General features: G+C 33.8%; 1 protein-coding gene across 2 annotated transcripts; it reads left to right on the forward strand.

Moving 5' to 3' along the window:
- Positions 1-6,213: 6,213 nt before the first annotated feature.
- LOC120151876 (internal alternative NAD(P)H-ubiquinone oxidoreductase A1, mitochondrial-like) lies at positions 6,214-10,253 on the forward strand. 2 transcript variants are annotated; one of them, XM_039164189.1, is made up of 8 exons: positions 6,214-6,341; positions 7,788-8,404; positions 8,505-8,718; positions 8,907-9,067; positions 9,164-9,229; positions 9,313-9,476; positions 9,561-9,855; positions 9,921-10,253. In XM_039164189.1, the coding sequence occupies exons 2-8, from the start codon at positions 7,829-7,831 to the stop codon at positions 10,074-10,076; spliced, it is 1,632 nt and encodes a 543-aa protein (XP_039020120.1). In that variant the 5' UTR covers positions 6,214-6,341; positions 7,788-7,828; the 3' UTR covers positions 10,077-10,253. The 2 variants fall into 2 exon arrangements, with proteins under 2 accessions (XP_039020120.1, XP_039020121.1); XM_039164190.1 differs by having other exon boundaries at positions 6,255-6,336.
- The last annotated feature ends 7,817 nt before the right edge of the window (positions 10,254-18,070 follow it).

Consider the following 18,070-nt stretch of genomic DNA (forward strand, 5'->3'; position numbering starts at 1 on the left):
AGATCTCCCACATCATGCTCATCTCGAATTCACTTTGCATTAGCTTAGAAAATTCTTGGCAAAGAACATCATTAGAAGAACCAAATATTATATCATCAACATAAATTTGAACTACTAATAAATCTTTACCTTTATGCTTTAAAAACAATGTAGTGTCAACCTTCCCTTTGGAAAAACCTTTCTCAATTAAAAAGATTGACAATCTTTCATACCAAGCTCTAGGAGCTTGTTTTAAATCATAAAGTGCTTTTGTCAACTTAATAACATGATTTGGAAATTTTAAATCTTCAAAACCAGGAGGTTGTTCCACATACACTTATTCCTTTATAAAACCATTTAAAAATGCACTTTTAACATGCATTTGATATAATTTAAATTCATGAAAACATGCAAATGATAATAATATTCTAATTGCTTCCATCCTAGCTGCGGGAGCGTATGTTTCATCATAATCTATGACTTCTTCTTGAGTATAGCCTTGAGCAAAAAGTCTAGCTTTGTTTCTCACTATATTACCACTCTCATCAAGTTTATTCCTAAATACCCATCTAGTACCTACAATAGATTTATTACTAGGCCTTTCAACTCATGTTCATACTTTACTTCTCTAAAATTGATTTAACTCTTCTTGCATAGCCATAATCCAATGTTCATATTTTAATGCTTCTTTAATATTCTTAGGCTCTATGCATGAGATAAATGCAACATAATTACAAATATTTCTAAGAGAAGATCGAGTTGTTACCCCTTTGGATGGATCACCTATAATCTCACCATCCTTGACATAGTTATACTCTCTTGAGTAAGATACTTCCCTTTCTTAAATGGTTGGATTCTCGAAAGGATCTTGAGTTTCCTCATCTTTCGTTTCTTCCTTTGATGATGGTTCTCTAACTTCATGTTCAACGTTATTTATATTTATAATACCTACATCATCATTCAAACAAGAATCCTTCCTCGGAAGGGGATTATCATCGAAAACAACATGTATGGACTCTACAACTAAAGTTCTTTATTAAATACTCGATAAGCTTTAGAATTTAAGGAATAACCCAGAAAAATTCATTCATCACTTTTAGCATCAAATTTGCCAAGATTGTCTTTACCGTTGTTTAAAACAAAACATTTACATCCAAAAGGATGAAAATAGCTAATGGTAGGCCTTTTATTTTTGAAAATTTCATATGGAGTTTTCTTTAAGATTGGCCTAATCATTACTCAATTTAAAACATAACAAGAGGTATTTGTGGCTTCCGCCCAAAAATATTTTGGCAAATTGTTTTCACAAAGCATGGTTCTAGCCATTTCTTCTAAAGTTCGATTTTTCCTCTCAACAACTCCATTTTGTTGAGGGGTTCTAGGTGCTGAAAAACTATGGCTAATACCATTAGAATTACAAAAATCAGTAAATCCAAGATTTTTAAATTCAGTTCCATGATCACCCCTAACACTAGTTATAGAGTAACCTTTTTCGTTTGGATTACTTTTGAAAACGTGATGAATTTTTCTAATGCTTCATCTTTAGTACTTAAGAATAGAATCCAAGTATATCTAGAATAGTCATATACCAAGACAAATGCATATTGTTTTCCACCCAAGCTAGTAGTCCTAGTTGGCCCAAAAAGATATATATGGATCAATTGTAATACTCTACTAGTTGATACATCATTAATGGATTTAAAAGAAATTCGCTTTTTTTCCTTTAGCACAAGCATCACAGATTTTATCATTATCAAATTTAAGCTTAGGCAACCCTCGAACTAAATTTCCTTGAATTAGCCGTTGTAAAACACTCATACTAGCATGTCCTAGTCTCCTATACCATAACCAACTATCATGTTCATCCTTAGCAACTAGGCATAAATTAGTCATATCAATAGAGTCTAAATGCACCATGTATATGTTTCATATTCTATGACCAACAAGCATATTCCGATTAGATGCAATGTCAATAACTTTACAACCATTAATTTCAAACATGACATTGAATCCTTTATCACATAATTGACTATTACTTAAGAGATTATGCTTTAATCCATTCACACATAAAACATTTTTAATTTGTATGGGAAGAGGTATTACCTATGGTACATATACCTTCGATGTGACATTTTGAATTATCACCAAAAGTTACTTCTCCTCCATTTTTGGCGTTAAGCTCTATGAACCGGCTTTTGTCTCCGGTCATGTGTCTTGAGCATTCACTATCAAGGTACCATGAGTTTGAATTTATTTCTCGTGCCTTGTAGCAATGCTCCTTTTCCTACAAACATAGATTAATTTCTAATTTTTGGTACCCAAATTATTTTGGGTCCATATTCATTAGTTTCCAAAATCCTAGTCCCCTTAGGTATCTATTTGTGTAGGACATCTTTATCTTTAGTAGTAATGAGTCCTTTAGGAACCCATATACTTCTAACGATTTTTTCATTAGAGGTTTTTCGGGGACCTCTATGATTGTAGTTTTTAAAACTTTTTCTAACAAAGTTGGATTTTAAATTTTCTCCATTTTCAAAACGTTTTGTTCCAACTTTATAAAAAGAAGCTTTAAGATCATCAATTTTCTTTTGATGATCATCATTGACCTTTGAAAGTAAATTTTGCAAATCCAAATTTTTCTTTTCAAACTCTTCTAGTTTGATTTGCAAATCTTTGATTTTACTTTCAAAATCATTGTTGGTCTTGGATATGAGTTTATTTTCATTTTTCAATTTTGAGACATCATTTTTATATTTTAAAAACAATTTCTCATAATCTGAAGCCAACCCATTAAATTCCTTTAATAACTCATCATAAGATAAAACATATAATTCAGATGAGTTAGAGGTTACCTTAGAATCTTCCCCGAATGTTCATCAAGCACAAGTTTGCTACTTCTTGTTCCTCTTCATCGGAACCCTCTTCATCGCTCCATGTAGACACATGAGCCTTGTACTTATTCTTTGATTGACAATTTCTTTTCAATTATGGATAATCATATTTGGCATGCCCCGGCTTTTTGCATTCATAGCAAATGATAGGGTCCTTCTCTTTTGGTTCATTTTTGAGACCTTCATTTCGTTTGAATTTTCTTCTTTGGTAAGGTCTCATCATTTTTCTGAACCGTTTGGCAAACAATGCCATTTCCTCGTCATCGTCATCTTCATCTGAATCACTCTTATCTTTTGTGGATTTGAGAGCAACTCCAATGTTTTTCTTCTTCTTCTCCTTTGGTGTTTCATCAATCTTATAGAGGTCCAACTCATCTTCAAGCATCATTTCATGAGTGAGGATAGAACTAATTAGCTCTTTAAGAGTTAAGGATTTTAGGTTCTTAGCTTCGATGATTGTCGTCTTCTTGGATTGCCACGATTTTGGAAGTGAGTAAACTAACTTCCTCCCAAGCTTTTCATTTGGAATGATCTCTCCATATGATTTGAGACCATTGATAATCGTTGAGAATCTATCCGTCATAGCTTTGATATCTTCATTTGGTTTCATCCTGAAATTTTCATAATTATGTGTTAGAAGACTAATTTTAGATTCTTTTACCTCGTTGGTGCCTTCATGAGTGACTTGTAGTTTATCTCATATTTATTTGGCGGTTGTACAAGATGAAACTCTTACATATTCATCTGGTCCAAGAGCACAAAATATCATATGGATTGCTTTGGAGTTGATCTGGAACATTCTTGTCTCTCCTTCACTCCACAATCTTGGATGAGTGAGAGGCTTGATTTATCCGTCTTCTACAACATTCCATGCTCCCATGTCACTTGCTTAAATGAAATACATCATCCTATTCTTCCAATAGGCATAGTTAGCTCCATTGAAGAAAGGTGGCTTGTTGACGGGCATCGAATCGGGACCGGAGTCAACATTTGAAGTAGAGGTCATTGATGACTTGATAATTGATGTAACTCTTCCCGAATCGACTCAAGAGACGATTAAAACTTCAAATGAGTGAGGCTTTGATACCAATTGTTAAGTTATTCGATCGACGGAATCGGCCAAGAGGGTGGTGAATTGGCAATTAAAATTTTGGTGGAAGCTTTTGCAGAAAATTAAAAGTAATTACACAACGATTTAGAGTGGTTTGACTTTCTCAATCAAAGTCTACGTCCACTACCTTAGCTATCCACACTAAGAATTTTTCAACAAATTCACTAATTTGTTCTTTCTTTTGAGGCCAAAGAGATAACCTTACAACTCCCTCAAGAATATACCCCAATTCTTGAGAACACTCTTTCTCAAATAGAATATTACAAATTTACAAACTTACAAGGAAATCCTCACAAGGTAGATTGTTTGCACAATTCTAGAACAAAGAAAAGAACACTAAAAATGAATACAATTGAGTACAAGTAGTGTTCTTAAAAGCAAAATGAATATTGAATGAAAAATATGCTTGAAATGCTTAAACTTGAGGTTTGATGCTTTCTCTTTGATTCTCTCTTGATTCTGGTTGATTGTTGTTTCTTGTTCTTGATCAATAGCTTCTAAGCTTGTTTAAATACACCTTCAAATGATTCTGAACGTTAGGGATGCTTAGTGGAGTCAATAGAGCCGTTTAAGTGTGAAAACAATTAATTAAAGCAGTTGGGAGCGTCAGTGCATCGATGCATACCCATAGTGCATCGGTGAATTAGTGTAAAATTCAAATATTTTGACCGTTGGACCCTTAGTGCATCGGTGCACTAAGAGTGCATCAATGCATCAAGTGCATTCGATGTTTCAAAATAGCCAGAGTGCATCGATGCATCAAATGCATTCGATGTTTTCATAAAATCCTCAGTGCATCGATGCATGGTATGTGCATCGATGCATGAAATGCATTCGATGTTCAATCTAATTCATGGTGCATCGATGCATGGATTGGTGCACCGGTGCATCACTTTGATAAATTGATTTTAGGCTTGATTTTAGTTCAAAATACTTTATGAAAACACAATTTGTAAGTTTTGAATTTGAACTTGAAAGACTTGGAGTAATAATTTGATATTTGATTAATTAAATCGAATATACTTAGAAAATCATTTGTAAAATCTTAAAATTCATTTAAACTTAATTTGTTATATCGAAACACAAAAATGTTTTCAACATCTGCTGTCATCAACGCTAATAGCAAAAATCTTAGACTTCTTCATATTTAATTTTAACCCCATTGCCAACTCAAATATTTTAAGAACACGATTGAAATTCTTTAAATTATTTTCATTTGCTGCTGAAAAAATTAGAAGATCATCGGCAAATTGAATATGCGAAATTTCTATATTTCCAAACCCAACTTCAACACCACCGCACAGCCCAGTAGCGATCGCTTTGTTTAACATGCCACTAAGGGCCTCCCCCACAACATTAAATAGCAGCATCGACAATGGGTAACCCTGCCTAAGACCCCTCTTTATTGCAAAATAAGTGGACGGGCAGCCGTTAACTAATACGGCAATGGACAGAGACGAGATACAAAAATGGACATATTTCCTCCATCTTTTTCTGAAACCCATTTTCATTATAATCAGGTTCAGAAAATTCCAGTCAACTGTATCATACTCTTTACTAAAGTTTACCTTAAAATGCACTGACTTTTTCTTGCTTTTAGAGATGTCTTCAATAACTTCGTTCGCAATCAAGATGAAATCCGCAATCTGTTTACCGGAAGTAAAAGCGAACTGATTCTCCCCCAACACTTCATTGAGACAACTAGCCATTCTTTTTGCCATAACTCGAGTTAATTTTTTAAATTAATCTTTTTCGTAAAATGAATAAATTATATTAAAATTTTTTAAGTATATATTTTCATACATATTATAAATATGTATAAATGTGTGGTTATTTGATGGATATAAAAGTAATTACAGTTCAAAAAGCAATATGACTTCATTCGTTAAAAAAAAGCTACTTTGGACGATAAAAACGCACTTTTGAATTATGAAAAAGGATAATGCTAAGCAAACCCTAAATTCATCAAAGACTACGTCGTGTAAGAGTTATGAATAAGAACCTTTACCGTATATTCTTGCAATTGTCTTCCCCATTGCCAACTCACATAGTATACACCGCAGCTTTCTTCTATATATATACATAAACAATATAAGCAGACGTGTTCTCAGTATGATGCTTATTTTGCTCAACAAACTTTCTTGCGCCTCAAGTCGGTTGCGCTGAGCTTTGATCTACTCTTTATTTAGTATTTGTAATTTCTTTTAGCTCAAGACATCACCAACTAAAAAAGAAATTTGGGTTTTGATTCTTAGCGTGAGAAACAACGCCATTAACATTTTCTCTTAAAACCCTCTCCAATAATCTTGGGTACAGCCGCCCACTTCAAGAACAGAAAGCTCAAGAATTTCCAAAGTAATGTTCTTCTTCTTGGTTTCAGTTAGCCATTCTATGAGCTTGAAGACTGTTCGTTTATTACAATTGCTTCTATCAGTTCACTGTGCATGCATGTTATATGTTTGATAAGTGTTTTCTGTGTGGGGTTTTAGTATCTCTCTTTTTTAAACGTGTATTCACATGGCTAAAGTTTGTCAAACTTGCTCTTGGAATGAAAATCTTTGTTTTGTGGAATCTTTTGTTTTTGAGCGTTGTAGGCAATGGTTATTTGTTTTAGTGACTTCATAGGTTAAACAATTCATGGTGCTTGTTGATTTTTTTTAATAGTCGGATATTTATTATGTTGAATATTTATTAAGCTGCCTCTAGTCTTCCCATGCTGCAGAGTCAGAACTTTCTTGGCAATGATCGATTGAGTTTTCTTCATATATATATATATATATGGTGTTTAGTGATTGGTTTTAGCTGGTATTGCTCCGAAATAAATGTTAGTCCTCCCGTCGGGTTAGAAATTTGGAGTCCTTGTACAAATTCTTAAAAAATGTATTTTTCTTAAAGTGAATTAGACAAAAAATGTCTTTTTCTTAAAGTGAGTTGGACAAAAAAAAATGAGATAAGCTTTACAGCTGTAGCATAGTATTAATTATTTGTATTTCTCATATCTTCTTTCGAAAAAAAGTTTTTTGGGCTCTTTTTTATAGTTTAATCATCTATTGTAATACCAATAATCTTATTGTGAATTTTTTGAGGCCATGTTCCGTCGCGCACATTAAACATGCCTAGCCTCACCTCTGAGTCCTCCCTTCGAGCGTTGAAAAAATTTAAACAAAGATTGATTATACTCGTATCTAAAGTATATATTTGTATATATACTCAGGGACAAACTTCTAAAATTTTAGGAGAGGGTAACATAACATTCTTGAGGAAGAGTTCACCTAAATGTTTTGATGAAATTTGGAATGAAAGCTGACAGCTTTTATTGTTTATATTATTTCACCTAATGGCCAAATAAAAGTTGGTATTTGCTTTCTTATGTTTTAGACTTTGAAACAAACGTTCTACTGAATGAGTATACTTATATCGAACATCTATACTCGTTTTGATACTCACATGGCCTTGGGGAAGAGTTCACCTGAACATTTTGATGAAATTTGGAATGATAGCTGATGGCTGCCATTTGAACATATTGTTGTCTTGTTTTGGACCTGCACATACCCCCAAATACTTGTCTGCATTGCATCTGATGACCAAAGTCGTTTCAATCCGGTTAAATCTGTTTGATCAAGTAAGTTATAATGCTTAAATTGACTTTGCAGGTGATTATAATAAGGTGAGTCACTGATATCTAATGTACCAAATCGATTTCGATTCGGATTTAATTCCTCTCCCTAGCTTCTTTATATAATCTCAGTCCATCCCTTTTGCTATATTGGAATTGCATAGCTTACTTTTGTTTAACCCCTGGACAGATTTAAAGGTCTTGCTGGAATTTGATTAAAACAAGTTCTTCATGGCACTTGCACGGTTTACCAGGAGTGGCTTGAGAAGATCAGGAGGTACCGTTGGCAATTACATGACCGAGAGGAATACCTTCTCCGAAAGAGTATCCGACCACAAAACTTTCTTTCCTTCCCCCGAAAAAAGTAATGTGCACAGCAACTTGACATGCCCTTCCACCACAGAAAATCACATTAGTTTTTGGAGCAGGGGAATTAGGACAACCCCACATCATCAGTCTAAGTTAGCTGAGCGGTTAGAGGAGTTGGAATTGGAACATGATGAAACGAGGTATCCAGGACTAGAGGCAACCAAGCCAGGTGAAAAGCCTAGAGTGGTTGTCCTTGGTACTGGATGGGCAGCATGCCGATTCCTCAAGGGACTTGACACCAGAATCTATGATGTTGTTTGCATATCACCTCGAAACCACATGGTCTTCACGCCTTTGCTTGCTTCAACTTGTGTTGGGACGCTTGAATTTCGCTCAGTTTCCGAGCCTGTTAGCCGGATACAGTCTGCATTGGCAACAAGCCCGAACTCGTACTTCTATCTTGCTTCTTGCATAAGCCTTGACACCACCAATCATGAGGTGAGTTAATGCATACCACTAAAAATATTCAATTTTTCAGTGTCTACCTTTCCCCTAACCAGTTTGTATGCCATATTGTGCATGTATATACTCATGATAGGTATACTGTGAGGCAATGAGCAATGGCGGACTACCTCAAGAGCCGTATCAATTTAAAGTTGCATATGACAAGCTTGTAATTGCCGCTGGAGCCGAGCCTTTAACTTTTGGCATCAAGGGTGTGAAAGAAAATGCATATTTCCTTCGTGAAGTGAATCACGCCCAAGAAATAAGGAAGAAACTTCTTTTGAACTTAATGCACTCTGAAAATCCAGGCGAGTGATACATTTTCCGGCCATAGATTTTTCTCTCTGGTGTCTCCTTTGGATTCTTGGTCTGTGCTTGTTACATATGATCATATGGAACACCTCGCATAACGATGACTCTCTGTCTCGATTCTAACTCCCATAACTTGTTTGCATAGATGATACATTCTCATACAGTTTGTGGTTCGTCGCTGCAGGCTTACCGGAAGAAGAAAAGAAACGCCTATTGCACTTTGTTATCATTGGAGGTGGCCCAACAGGAGTCGAGTTCAGCGGTGAGTTGAGTGATTTCATAGGGAGAGATGTCCATGAGAGGTACAGTCATGTAAAAGATTACATAAAGGTCACACTTATAGAGGTATTTAGGACCAACAAAGCAAACCCTTTCTGAAATTTCTACATGCAATATATGTATATGGATGCTGATTTTGCCGATATCCTTGCCTTTGATCAGGCAAATGAGATCCTGTCATCCTTTGACGTCCGACTCCGTCAGTATGCAACAAATCACCTGAAGAAGGTAATTCGAATCCCTCTCTATGTCCCAGAGATCTTGTTTTTTTCGTAATCCCTGAATCATGAAACTTCGAAATTTCGAATCAGTCCGGTGTGCACCTTATGCGAGGTGTTGTGAAAGAGGTTCATCCCAAGAAGATTATTCTCAGTGATGGAACTGATGTCCCATATGGCCTATTAGTTTGGTCTACTGGTGTTGGTCCCTCCGAATTCATCAAAGCGTTAAATCTTCCCAAGTCCCCAGGTGGAAGGTATAAACACTAGCATTGCTTTGCAACACCACCAATATATATATGTCTATGATCAGATTTAACTAACTTCAAAGAGGTATGCAGGATTGGTGTTGATCAATGGTTGCGCGTACCATCGGTAGAAGATGTATTCGCGCTCGGCGATTGTGCCGGTTTCCTCGAACAGACGGGGAAGCCTGTCCTTCCAGCCCTTGCTCAGGTTGCGGAAAGGCAAGGCAAGTACCTGGTGGATGTGTTCAACAGGATTGGGAACCAGGATGGGGGCAGGGCATTTAGTGCCGAAGACATGTCTTTAGTAGACCCTTTCGTCTATAAACATCTCGGAAGTATGGCATCCGTCGGTCGGTACAAGGCCCTAGTCGATCTTCGCCAATCCAAGGTAACATCAACACCCCATTGACAAATCTTCAACATTGTTCTAAACATGTGTGCCGGCTCTGGCAGGACGCTCAAGGCATATCGCTTGCCGGGTTCGTCAGCTGGTTCGTTTGGCGATCGGCTTACTTGACCCGTGTGATTTGCTGGAGGAACCGGTTCTATGTTGCGGTTAACTGGGCTACCACGCTGGTTTTTGGGAGAGATGACTCCAGGATAGGCTGAGACACGGCATGAACATGACAGTCATTAGCTTTGATTGGTGTTTAAATAAATTAAAGCTCTATATGCTATAAATCTTTCACTGATTCCACATTTGCTCTGTATTTTGTATTATTTTTATTGTCAGCTTAATGTTGGCAGAACTGATCAAAATACAGAGAAGCAAACATAGATTCAAGCATGTTTATGAATTAAAAGGGACCAATTAAAGCTATGAGCTTGATTAAAAGACGAACAGTTTGTGAAGGCAGATTAATTATTATGCTTTATAAAATAAGTGCCAAGAGGATATGGATATGCCTTGTTGGGCTGATACAGTGAACATCATGAAATCTTAAAGGGATAGTTTTCTATGTTATAAAATTTTAGGGGATAAGAGTGTTTTATTAATAAAAATATAAAAATTTAAATTATATATAAATTTAAAACTTTTAAGAAACAACATCCCGCGAAACTGTCCTTTCTTATTTAAAATTTTTTTTATTTGAGGATGGTATTATTGATAAATCTGATCTGATCTAAAAATTTTACATCTTCCATTTGATCTGAATTTAACTCGATTTTTTGTGATAGAATCTGAATTCGATCAAACCCGACTCGAAATAAAATATTTATTAAAATTTATTTTTATTAAATAAAAATAAGAATTTAATTAAAAAATAATATATAAAGAGATATTATTATAATTATTCTTAAATATGTAAGATAAAATTATATTTTTTTCAAATAAATCAAATCATATATTTTTTATACTAAATTCAAATATAATCTAACCTGATCAAATCAGATTAAATCAAAATCTGTCAGTCTCTTACCCATAATGCAGGGACGGACAGGTTCGAATCGAAAGTGTGAAAATGTCCGCAGAACCATAGAACATTTGGACACTTGCAGGTTGCTCATTGGCCAAGTAAAAACTGGAGGCCTTTGGTTTGAGTAAAAGACTTGATATAAAAAATAAGTATATAACGTTAACTTTTGATATTTAAATAATTTTTTATTAAAAATATGTGTTTAATATTTTATTTGCTACAATTTTAGGTACATGTTAAAAAAATTGTCAATTGACATGTAAAACGATTAGATTTTCTTTAAATCATTTTTTATTTTTTAAATATATAAATGTATCACTTATCAATTTTTGTAACAGTAAACGTCTAAAAGTATAATGTAGAAAACGTTAGACTGTTATTTTTAACAAAAATATTCTTTAGACACAAAAAATTAACTTTGAATATTTTAGACATTTATATTTGCATTAATCATCAGTAAAAAGATGAAATTTTTAATATAAATGACTAGGTCAAGGTCTTTAGAATTTAATAGATCCAAATACCATTGTATAAATCATGTAGGAAATTTCTTTATATTTGGTTTTACAATGTTAATCATGTTTAAATTTATTTTGATTTAACATGAGTATATTATTGTTATTAATTATACAATAATTTATAATGATTAATTTTGATTCTAACAATTCAAATATATGTAATACTGTGTGTACATGAATTTGTATGCTTCCTACATTATTCATGACATGTATATTAAATGGATTAATAAAAAAAATTAATAATTCGGGATAATTATGTAACACCTTCAAATTGATACAGATGACTTGATACGATCCGAGGTGTCACATTAAGGCCACAGGAGCGACCAACAATAAAAATATGAGAAAAATATTTTTTTTTCTTAAACCATTTAAAATAATCACAAGTTCAGAAAATCGTTCATATATCAGAAACAAAATTTGATCATACATCGTATTATAAAAGTTTCAGACTCATTATAAAAACAAATGTGACCTACATAACCTTAATTATACAGGTATCGTACTCACAAACAACACCGAGAGAACTCCTAATACTGATGTTGATAATTGAACATAATCAATTCTATTAACCTGAAATAGTAAGTAACAGAGTAAGCTCTGGAAAAGTTCAGTAATACAAAACAACCATGATGTTAAAGGCCAAACAAATATATGGTGATATATTAAAATTTTCTTATTGATCGAGGCATATACAGGTTCTAGTGATGAGTTGAGGTTTACTAATTAATCTTCAGGTAACAATTAAGAAACTTGCGGTTTAGAAGAAACATTCAGAGACACAGATTCAGAAGATAGAGTTGAGAAGTCTAGTGTGTTCCAACAAAACCAGAAATAATAGTTTATTTCAATAAAATAGATTTTTAAAAACATAGTAATACCTTCCACCCGAACACTCTATATGCCGCAGAACTGCATCCATAAGGACTTACCCTAGGCCCACTGGGTGTAGGAGCCAACCTAAGGGAGTACCTTGGGGCTTTAAAACCTACCTAATGCAGTACATTGGGGCCTAAGAGTCTACCCAAGGGTCACCTTAGGTCCATAATGAATTACCAACTTGATCAGAGTTAAACCTCAGAACTCTAGAATCCTACCCAAACAGTGTCCAAATAAAACAGTTTCAGACAGTACCAGTAATATAAAAATTAGGAGCCATATATATTTTGTATAAAAAAATAGAGGTCAGAGATTAGATTTTTAATTTCAGTTATCAAAGTCATACTTTAAAATCAAAGAAAATATTCATGTGTATAAGAAACACACTAGAGGATTCATATATTTTTCAGAGGCACGTAGCAATTATCAAGAAGGGAAACACAAACTTCTGCAAGTTGATCATATTGAAAAACAAGATCACTATTAAAAGGGGTTCGATTATTTACAAATCAAATCATACATTTAGAAATTGATACTTCAGGACCATTTAGGAATTGAGTGAAGTATGAATGTATTCAAGAACATTACATAAAAATTATTTAAGATTTATATATAACTAGAGTGATTCCATTATTTAGGCCATCAAGGGCATTTTAGTCATTTGCAACCAGGAGAAAGCTTGATAATTTGGTCTAATGAGGATAAAATAATAATTTACAGCATTCCATATGTATAATGAATCAGGCTTTTAAATCCCATCAAAGAAATTAGACTTCAATAACGCGATACTTACCGAATATTTAAACAAAAACAATTCACGAATATTCATTTCTTGCTACCAATTGCATTTTATGCTTGAACAGATCACCTTCACAAACTATCATTGAACCTAACTCGAGGAGGAAAACATGTAGTCAGGATTTATGTCGAATTATCAGGTTATCGAGTCAAATTGAACTATACATTTTTTCACACTGTGATATTTGTCAATCGGTCGGACCAAGATACTTCATGAATATTTACTTTTTAATACTGACTATGCTAGTTGAGAAGGTTATCTTGGAGTCATCATTGAATAGATCTTGAGGGGACGAGTAGATATTCTGGTGGTATTTATTTTATTTTTGTATTGCCATAGTGTCAAGAGTGGCTGGCATACTTAAGTCGTGTTCTATAACCTTTAGAGGCGATACAACATTTAGGTTTATCAGTGTTTCTAGAATTTTTCCGATAGTATTCACTCATTTATATGTCATGAGGGTATTTAGGTTATTTCCATACTCGAGGTTATTTTAATCATTCTGGAGCTCGAGGGTATTTTGGTCTTTTTATACGATTTAGTCTTTTCATATAATTCAATCATTTCGAACAATTCATACATAAAGGGTATTTTCGGTAATTTAGTATCTGAGTGTTTGCTTAGAATTCATAAATTCTAAGTCTTGTGCCTTCTTAAAGGTTAGGAATTTATTATTAGAAAATTTTTAATCAGATCAGTAATTCAACAGGTGAATCAGTAGTTCTATTGGGCCAAGCACTAGTTCTAGGTTAATTCCACTATCAGAGCCAATTCATGATCTTTTTATACTTTAAGGGTGCGTTTGGTTCACAGAATGTAAGATTACCAGTGGGAATGTAAGATTGCCAGGGAATAGGATTACTGAGAATGTTGTATTTTGTGTTTGGTTGTTTTAGAAGGAATGTAAGATTATCATGTTTGGTTAAAGGAATAAAAGATTATTGGAATGTATATTTGATCAAACCTTCGTCGTTTGCCAAGCCGACTATCGAGTCAAGCCATTGACTTGAGCCGAGTGGTGAGTTGATCGCTGATCGATCGTTAACTTTGTCCAAAAAGTTAAATTTTTTGAGAAGTCAGATTATCGTGTTTGGTTAAAGGAATAAAAGTTAACTTTGTCCTTACTACAAAGCTTTAGGTTTTCGACGAAGGTTTGATGTTCCTCCCATGGCAAACGACGAGCCTTCACGATAAACGGTCGATGGGTTTTGTTCGTAGGAGGTCGCCAATCACTCCGATAGTGGCGGTGGCGAACACGGTAGCCGGACGATGTCGGTTTGAGGGGAAAAAGTGATGACGACGATGAGGTAAATGAGATTTAGGGATTTTATTTTTAGGGATTTTATTCGAATTGGAAAAGGAAATTAGAGATTTTAAATATCGACTGAAAAGCTTAAAATAAATTTTTGCTTAAATTAAAACACAAAGAGTGTCCTAACCTAGTGACTAAAGAGCTGTTTGTTTGCCTCTTAATAGAACCATTGAACGCTGAATGCTGAATCGTTCAGTATTTAACGCTGAATGATTCCATTAAAAGATAAACAAACATCCCCTAAGTCATGACTCTTCTATTGCAACATGTGGGTTTAAAACCTCGCGGCTCAAAATCCTTTTTTTTTCTTTGTAGATAGAGAAGGTGCAAATTCGAAACTCCAAAGAGTTTCGAAAACTACCTTAAAAATTTATAATCTTACAAATTGGTCCTCGAAAATTAATTAAATAAGTTTAAATTAAAATCAACTTAAAATTTTGAGGTGTTATAACTATTAGGGGCTATTAGTTTAAAATCTTGTTAGTCATTAATAACATACATACATTTTTAAATCCAACTATTTGAATTTAAAATCTTTTAAAAATAATAATATTTTATTTAATATTAAGATTACTCGATAAATTTTGGATCAATCAATATTTAAGAGTAACGAAGCATTCACGTCATAATGAAGTATTAACTATTTATTAGTCACGTGGCTTCAAAGTTAGGCCCGGGACATGTTGGGTTTTATATTTTTATAATCAAAGAGAGAAAAATCTGCTGATAAATCCAAGCACAGTGCATTGACGCTACTACAAAAAAGTTTAGTGATGGAAAATTTCTCGCTTTCCCACTGCGGCAGATCATATCAGATTAGATCATGCAGTGCAATAATGCAACTCGGACTTAGTGGCCAACCCACAGCTTATCCCTTAGCTTCACATATTACTCTCATCATGCATATAAAATATCAGATACAAAGCCAAAATTCTAATTTAAGGGGTAAAATATAATTAACTATAAAAAATAAGAGGCAAAATCAAAATAAATTGAAATTTAGAGCCTTATTTTCATATTTTCTCATATATTTTCTAATAATAAAAAAATAGGAGGGGCAGTGACGCCCCCTAGACATAAGGTGGCTCCGTCCATAGTCGTCATCATCATCTGTTCACACTCTGCTGCCATTTCTTTCACACGTATCAATCATGCAGGACCCCGTGAGTAGTTCCTTCGTGTATGTAAATATCATATTACGACACATACAAAGAAATAGGCAATGCACTAAAGGTTGTTTGGAGGTGGAATGTGGGATTTCTATGAGAATAGAATCTATATTCTCCTGTTTGGTTGGTCGGGAATGTCATTCCCGGTAATCTTACATTATCAATAATAGATTTTTTTGGGTATATTACCGGAAATATCATTACCTCCATTTCCTTAAGTATTGTTGGATTACCGGTATTTTAGACTAAAATACCCTTAAAATTTTTCTTTCTTTCAAAAATATCATTAATATGTCATTGAATAATAAAAATTCTATGAAGGTTAAATTACAAATTTATCCTTAAACTATTTTAGATTTACAAAAAAAGTCTATAATTAAAATTTTATATGAAGTTCAGAGGTTAAAATAAAATTTTATCCTTTCATTAAATCTTTTTATATTTTCAATTTTGTAAAAAAATATATAAATTTTATGAATTTAAATTTTTTAAAGAAAATATATAAATATTTTTCAACTTGTTAAAAAACAAATATATAATAAGTATAATTTGGTTAAATATACATTCCAATAATCTTTTATTATTTTAACCAAACACGGTAATCTTACATTCCTGCTAAACCAACCAAACATAAAATACAACATTCACAGTAATCCTATTCCCTGGTAATCTTTTATTTCCATTGATAATCTTATATTCCGTGAACCAAACGCTCTCTAAATATTGTTACTGTAATTGATATTATTTTAACATGTCATATTTATTTACAATTTTTATATTCTTATAAATGAAACTTTGATATTAAATGTAAAAACTGTTAATTCATTATGAGAAAAAATTATATTGTTTTTAATATTAATATTGTCATGATTAATATTTGAATTTATTTATTGTTGCATCAAACCAACAGAAAAGTGTACTTGTCCAATGTTAGCACGTAAGTGCTTTGAATTATTTTTAGTATTAATAATTCATTTTGATGAATTTTAATCAATCAAAAAGGAAAGGACACAGAAAAGAATGATACAGAAGATGCGTCGGTCTCTCGAGATATGGAAAGGAAGGCTGCTCTTGGATTAACGTATAACGTATTGATGAAATCACGATGACCTAATACTCTAACTTTGATATATATAGAGTGATGAATCCATACATTTAATAATAAGACTTTAAAATTTTAATATTCTTTTCTTAGGATGAGTATGCAAAATTTTTATTTTTTTCTTAATATATTTATTGGAATAGTAAGAGGCACGTGAGTTGTTAAGCTGTTAGAGGTGTTGTTAAGGTGGTTAGCTGAGCAGTTAGAGTTAGGTATACGATTATATTAACTGTGAAGGTGTTATAAAACCAGTGTACTTGTAGTTCAGAAAATCGAAGAAATAAATTCTTACTCTTCCATTTCTTTTATGTTTGCTTCAGTTTTCCAATATGGTATCTTTCGCTAAAACTCCTGGGAAGTTTTCTTGTTTTTCGTTGCATAGAGTTTCTCCTCTGCCTAAAGTTATTTTTTCTTTTGTTGTTTGCCATGTTGAATGGTGGTGGTTCTGCTCCGTTGGTGGAATTCTCTGCAAGAAATGCCAAAGCAATCTCTAATAAAAAGGTGAATGTGATTCTTGATGAGACAAATTTTCTTCTTTGGAAGCAGCAAGTTCTGCTGATGGTGTGCAATCATCGTCTTGAGAGGTTCTTGATGGGTACGATGAGGTCTCCGCCTGAAATCGTGGTCAATGACGATGGTGAAATCATACCGAATGATTTGTATGAGGATTTTATGGCTCAAGACAGTACTCTTGCATCTTGGTTACTTTCCACAATCAGTCCTCAACTCCTGCCTCAGTTTGTGGGTGCAGAAATAACATCGGTGGTTTGGAGTACGGTGCTTCAATTCTTTAGAAATCGATCTACGACAGCTGTTATTAGCTTGCACTATAAGTTGCAATCTCTCAAGAAAGGTGATGATTCGATGAGGGTGTATCTCACTCGTGTAAAAGAGGCTTGTGATGCCTTGGCATCGTGTGGCAGCGTCGTTTCACATGCTGAGCATGTTGCTAGTATATTGAAGGATCTTCCTTGTGAATATCAACCGTTTGTGGCAGTTATAACTACCACACGAGAATCTCTTACTCTTGATGCAATATACACCATGCTAATGGATGCAGAACACACAGTTAGCTGGCTTTGGTGATAAACTTGATTTGTTTCCGATGAGTGCGAATGTTGCCCTAGGTATGGGTTTGGGCAAATTCACTAACTTTAGTTACCACTATGATCATAAGTTTTCTCGGTCGTCGGCTAATTTTGGTGAGCAGTCTGGTGGAAGAGGCTGAGGTCGTGATCGGCTAATGCAGTGTCAACTTTGTGGTAAAAATGGGCTTCTTGTAGATAATTGTTGGCATCGGTTTAATCAAGATTTTTTTGGTGTTAAAACTGGTAGTAAATCGTATTCTAAAGATCAATAAGAAGATATGTATTATTCCATGTGTAAAGCCAAAAGCGTTGACTGTG

The sequence above is a fragment of the Hibiscus syriacus genome, unplaced genomic scaffold (genome assembly GCF_006381635.1).
Source record: "Hibiscus syriacus cultivar Baekdansim isolate YM2019G1 unplaced genomic scaffold, ASM638163v2 tig00111070_pilon, whole genome shotgun sequence".
NCBI classification, from domain to species: Eukaryota; Viridiplantae; Streptophyta; class Magnoliopsida; order Malvales; family Malvaceae; genus Hibiscus; species Hibiscus syriacus.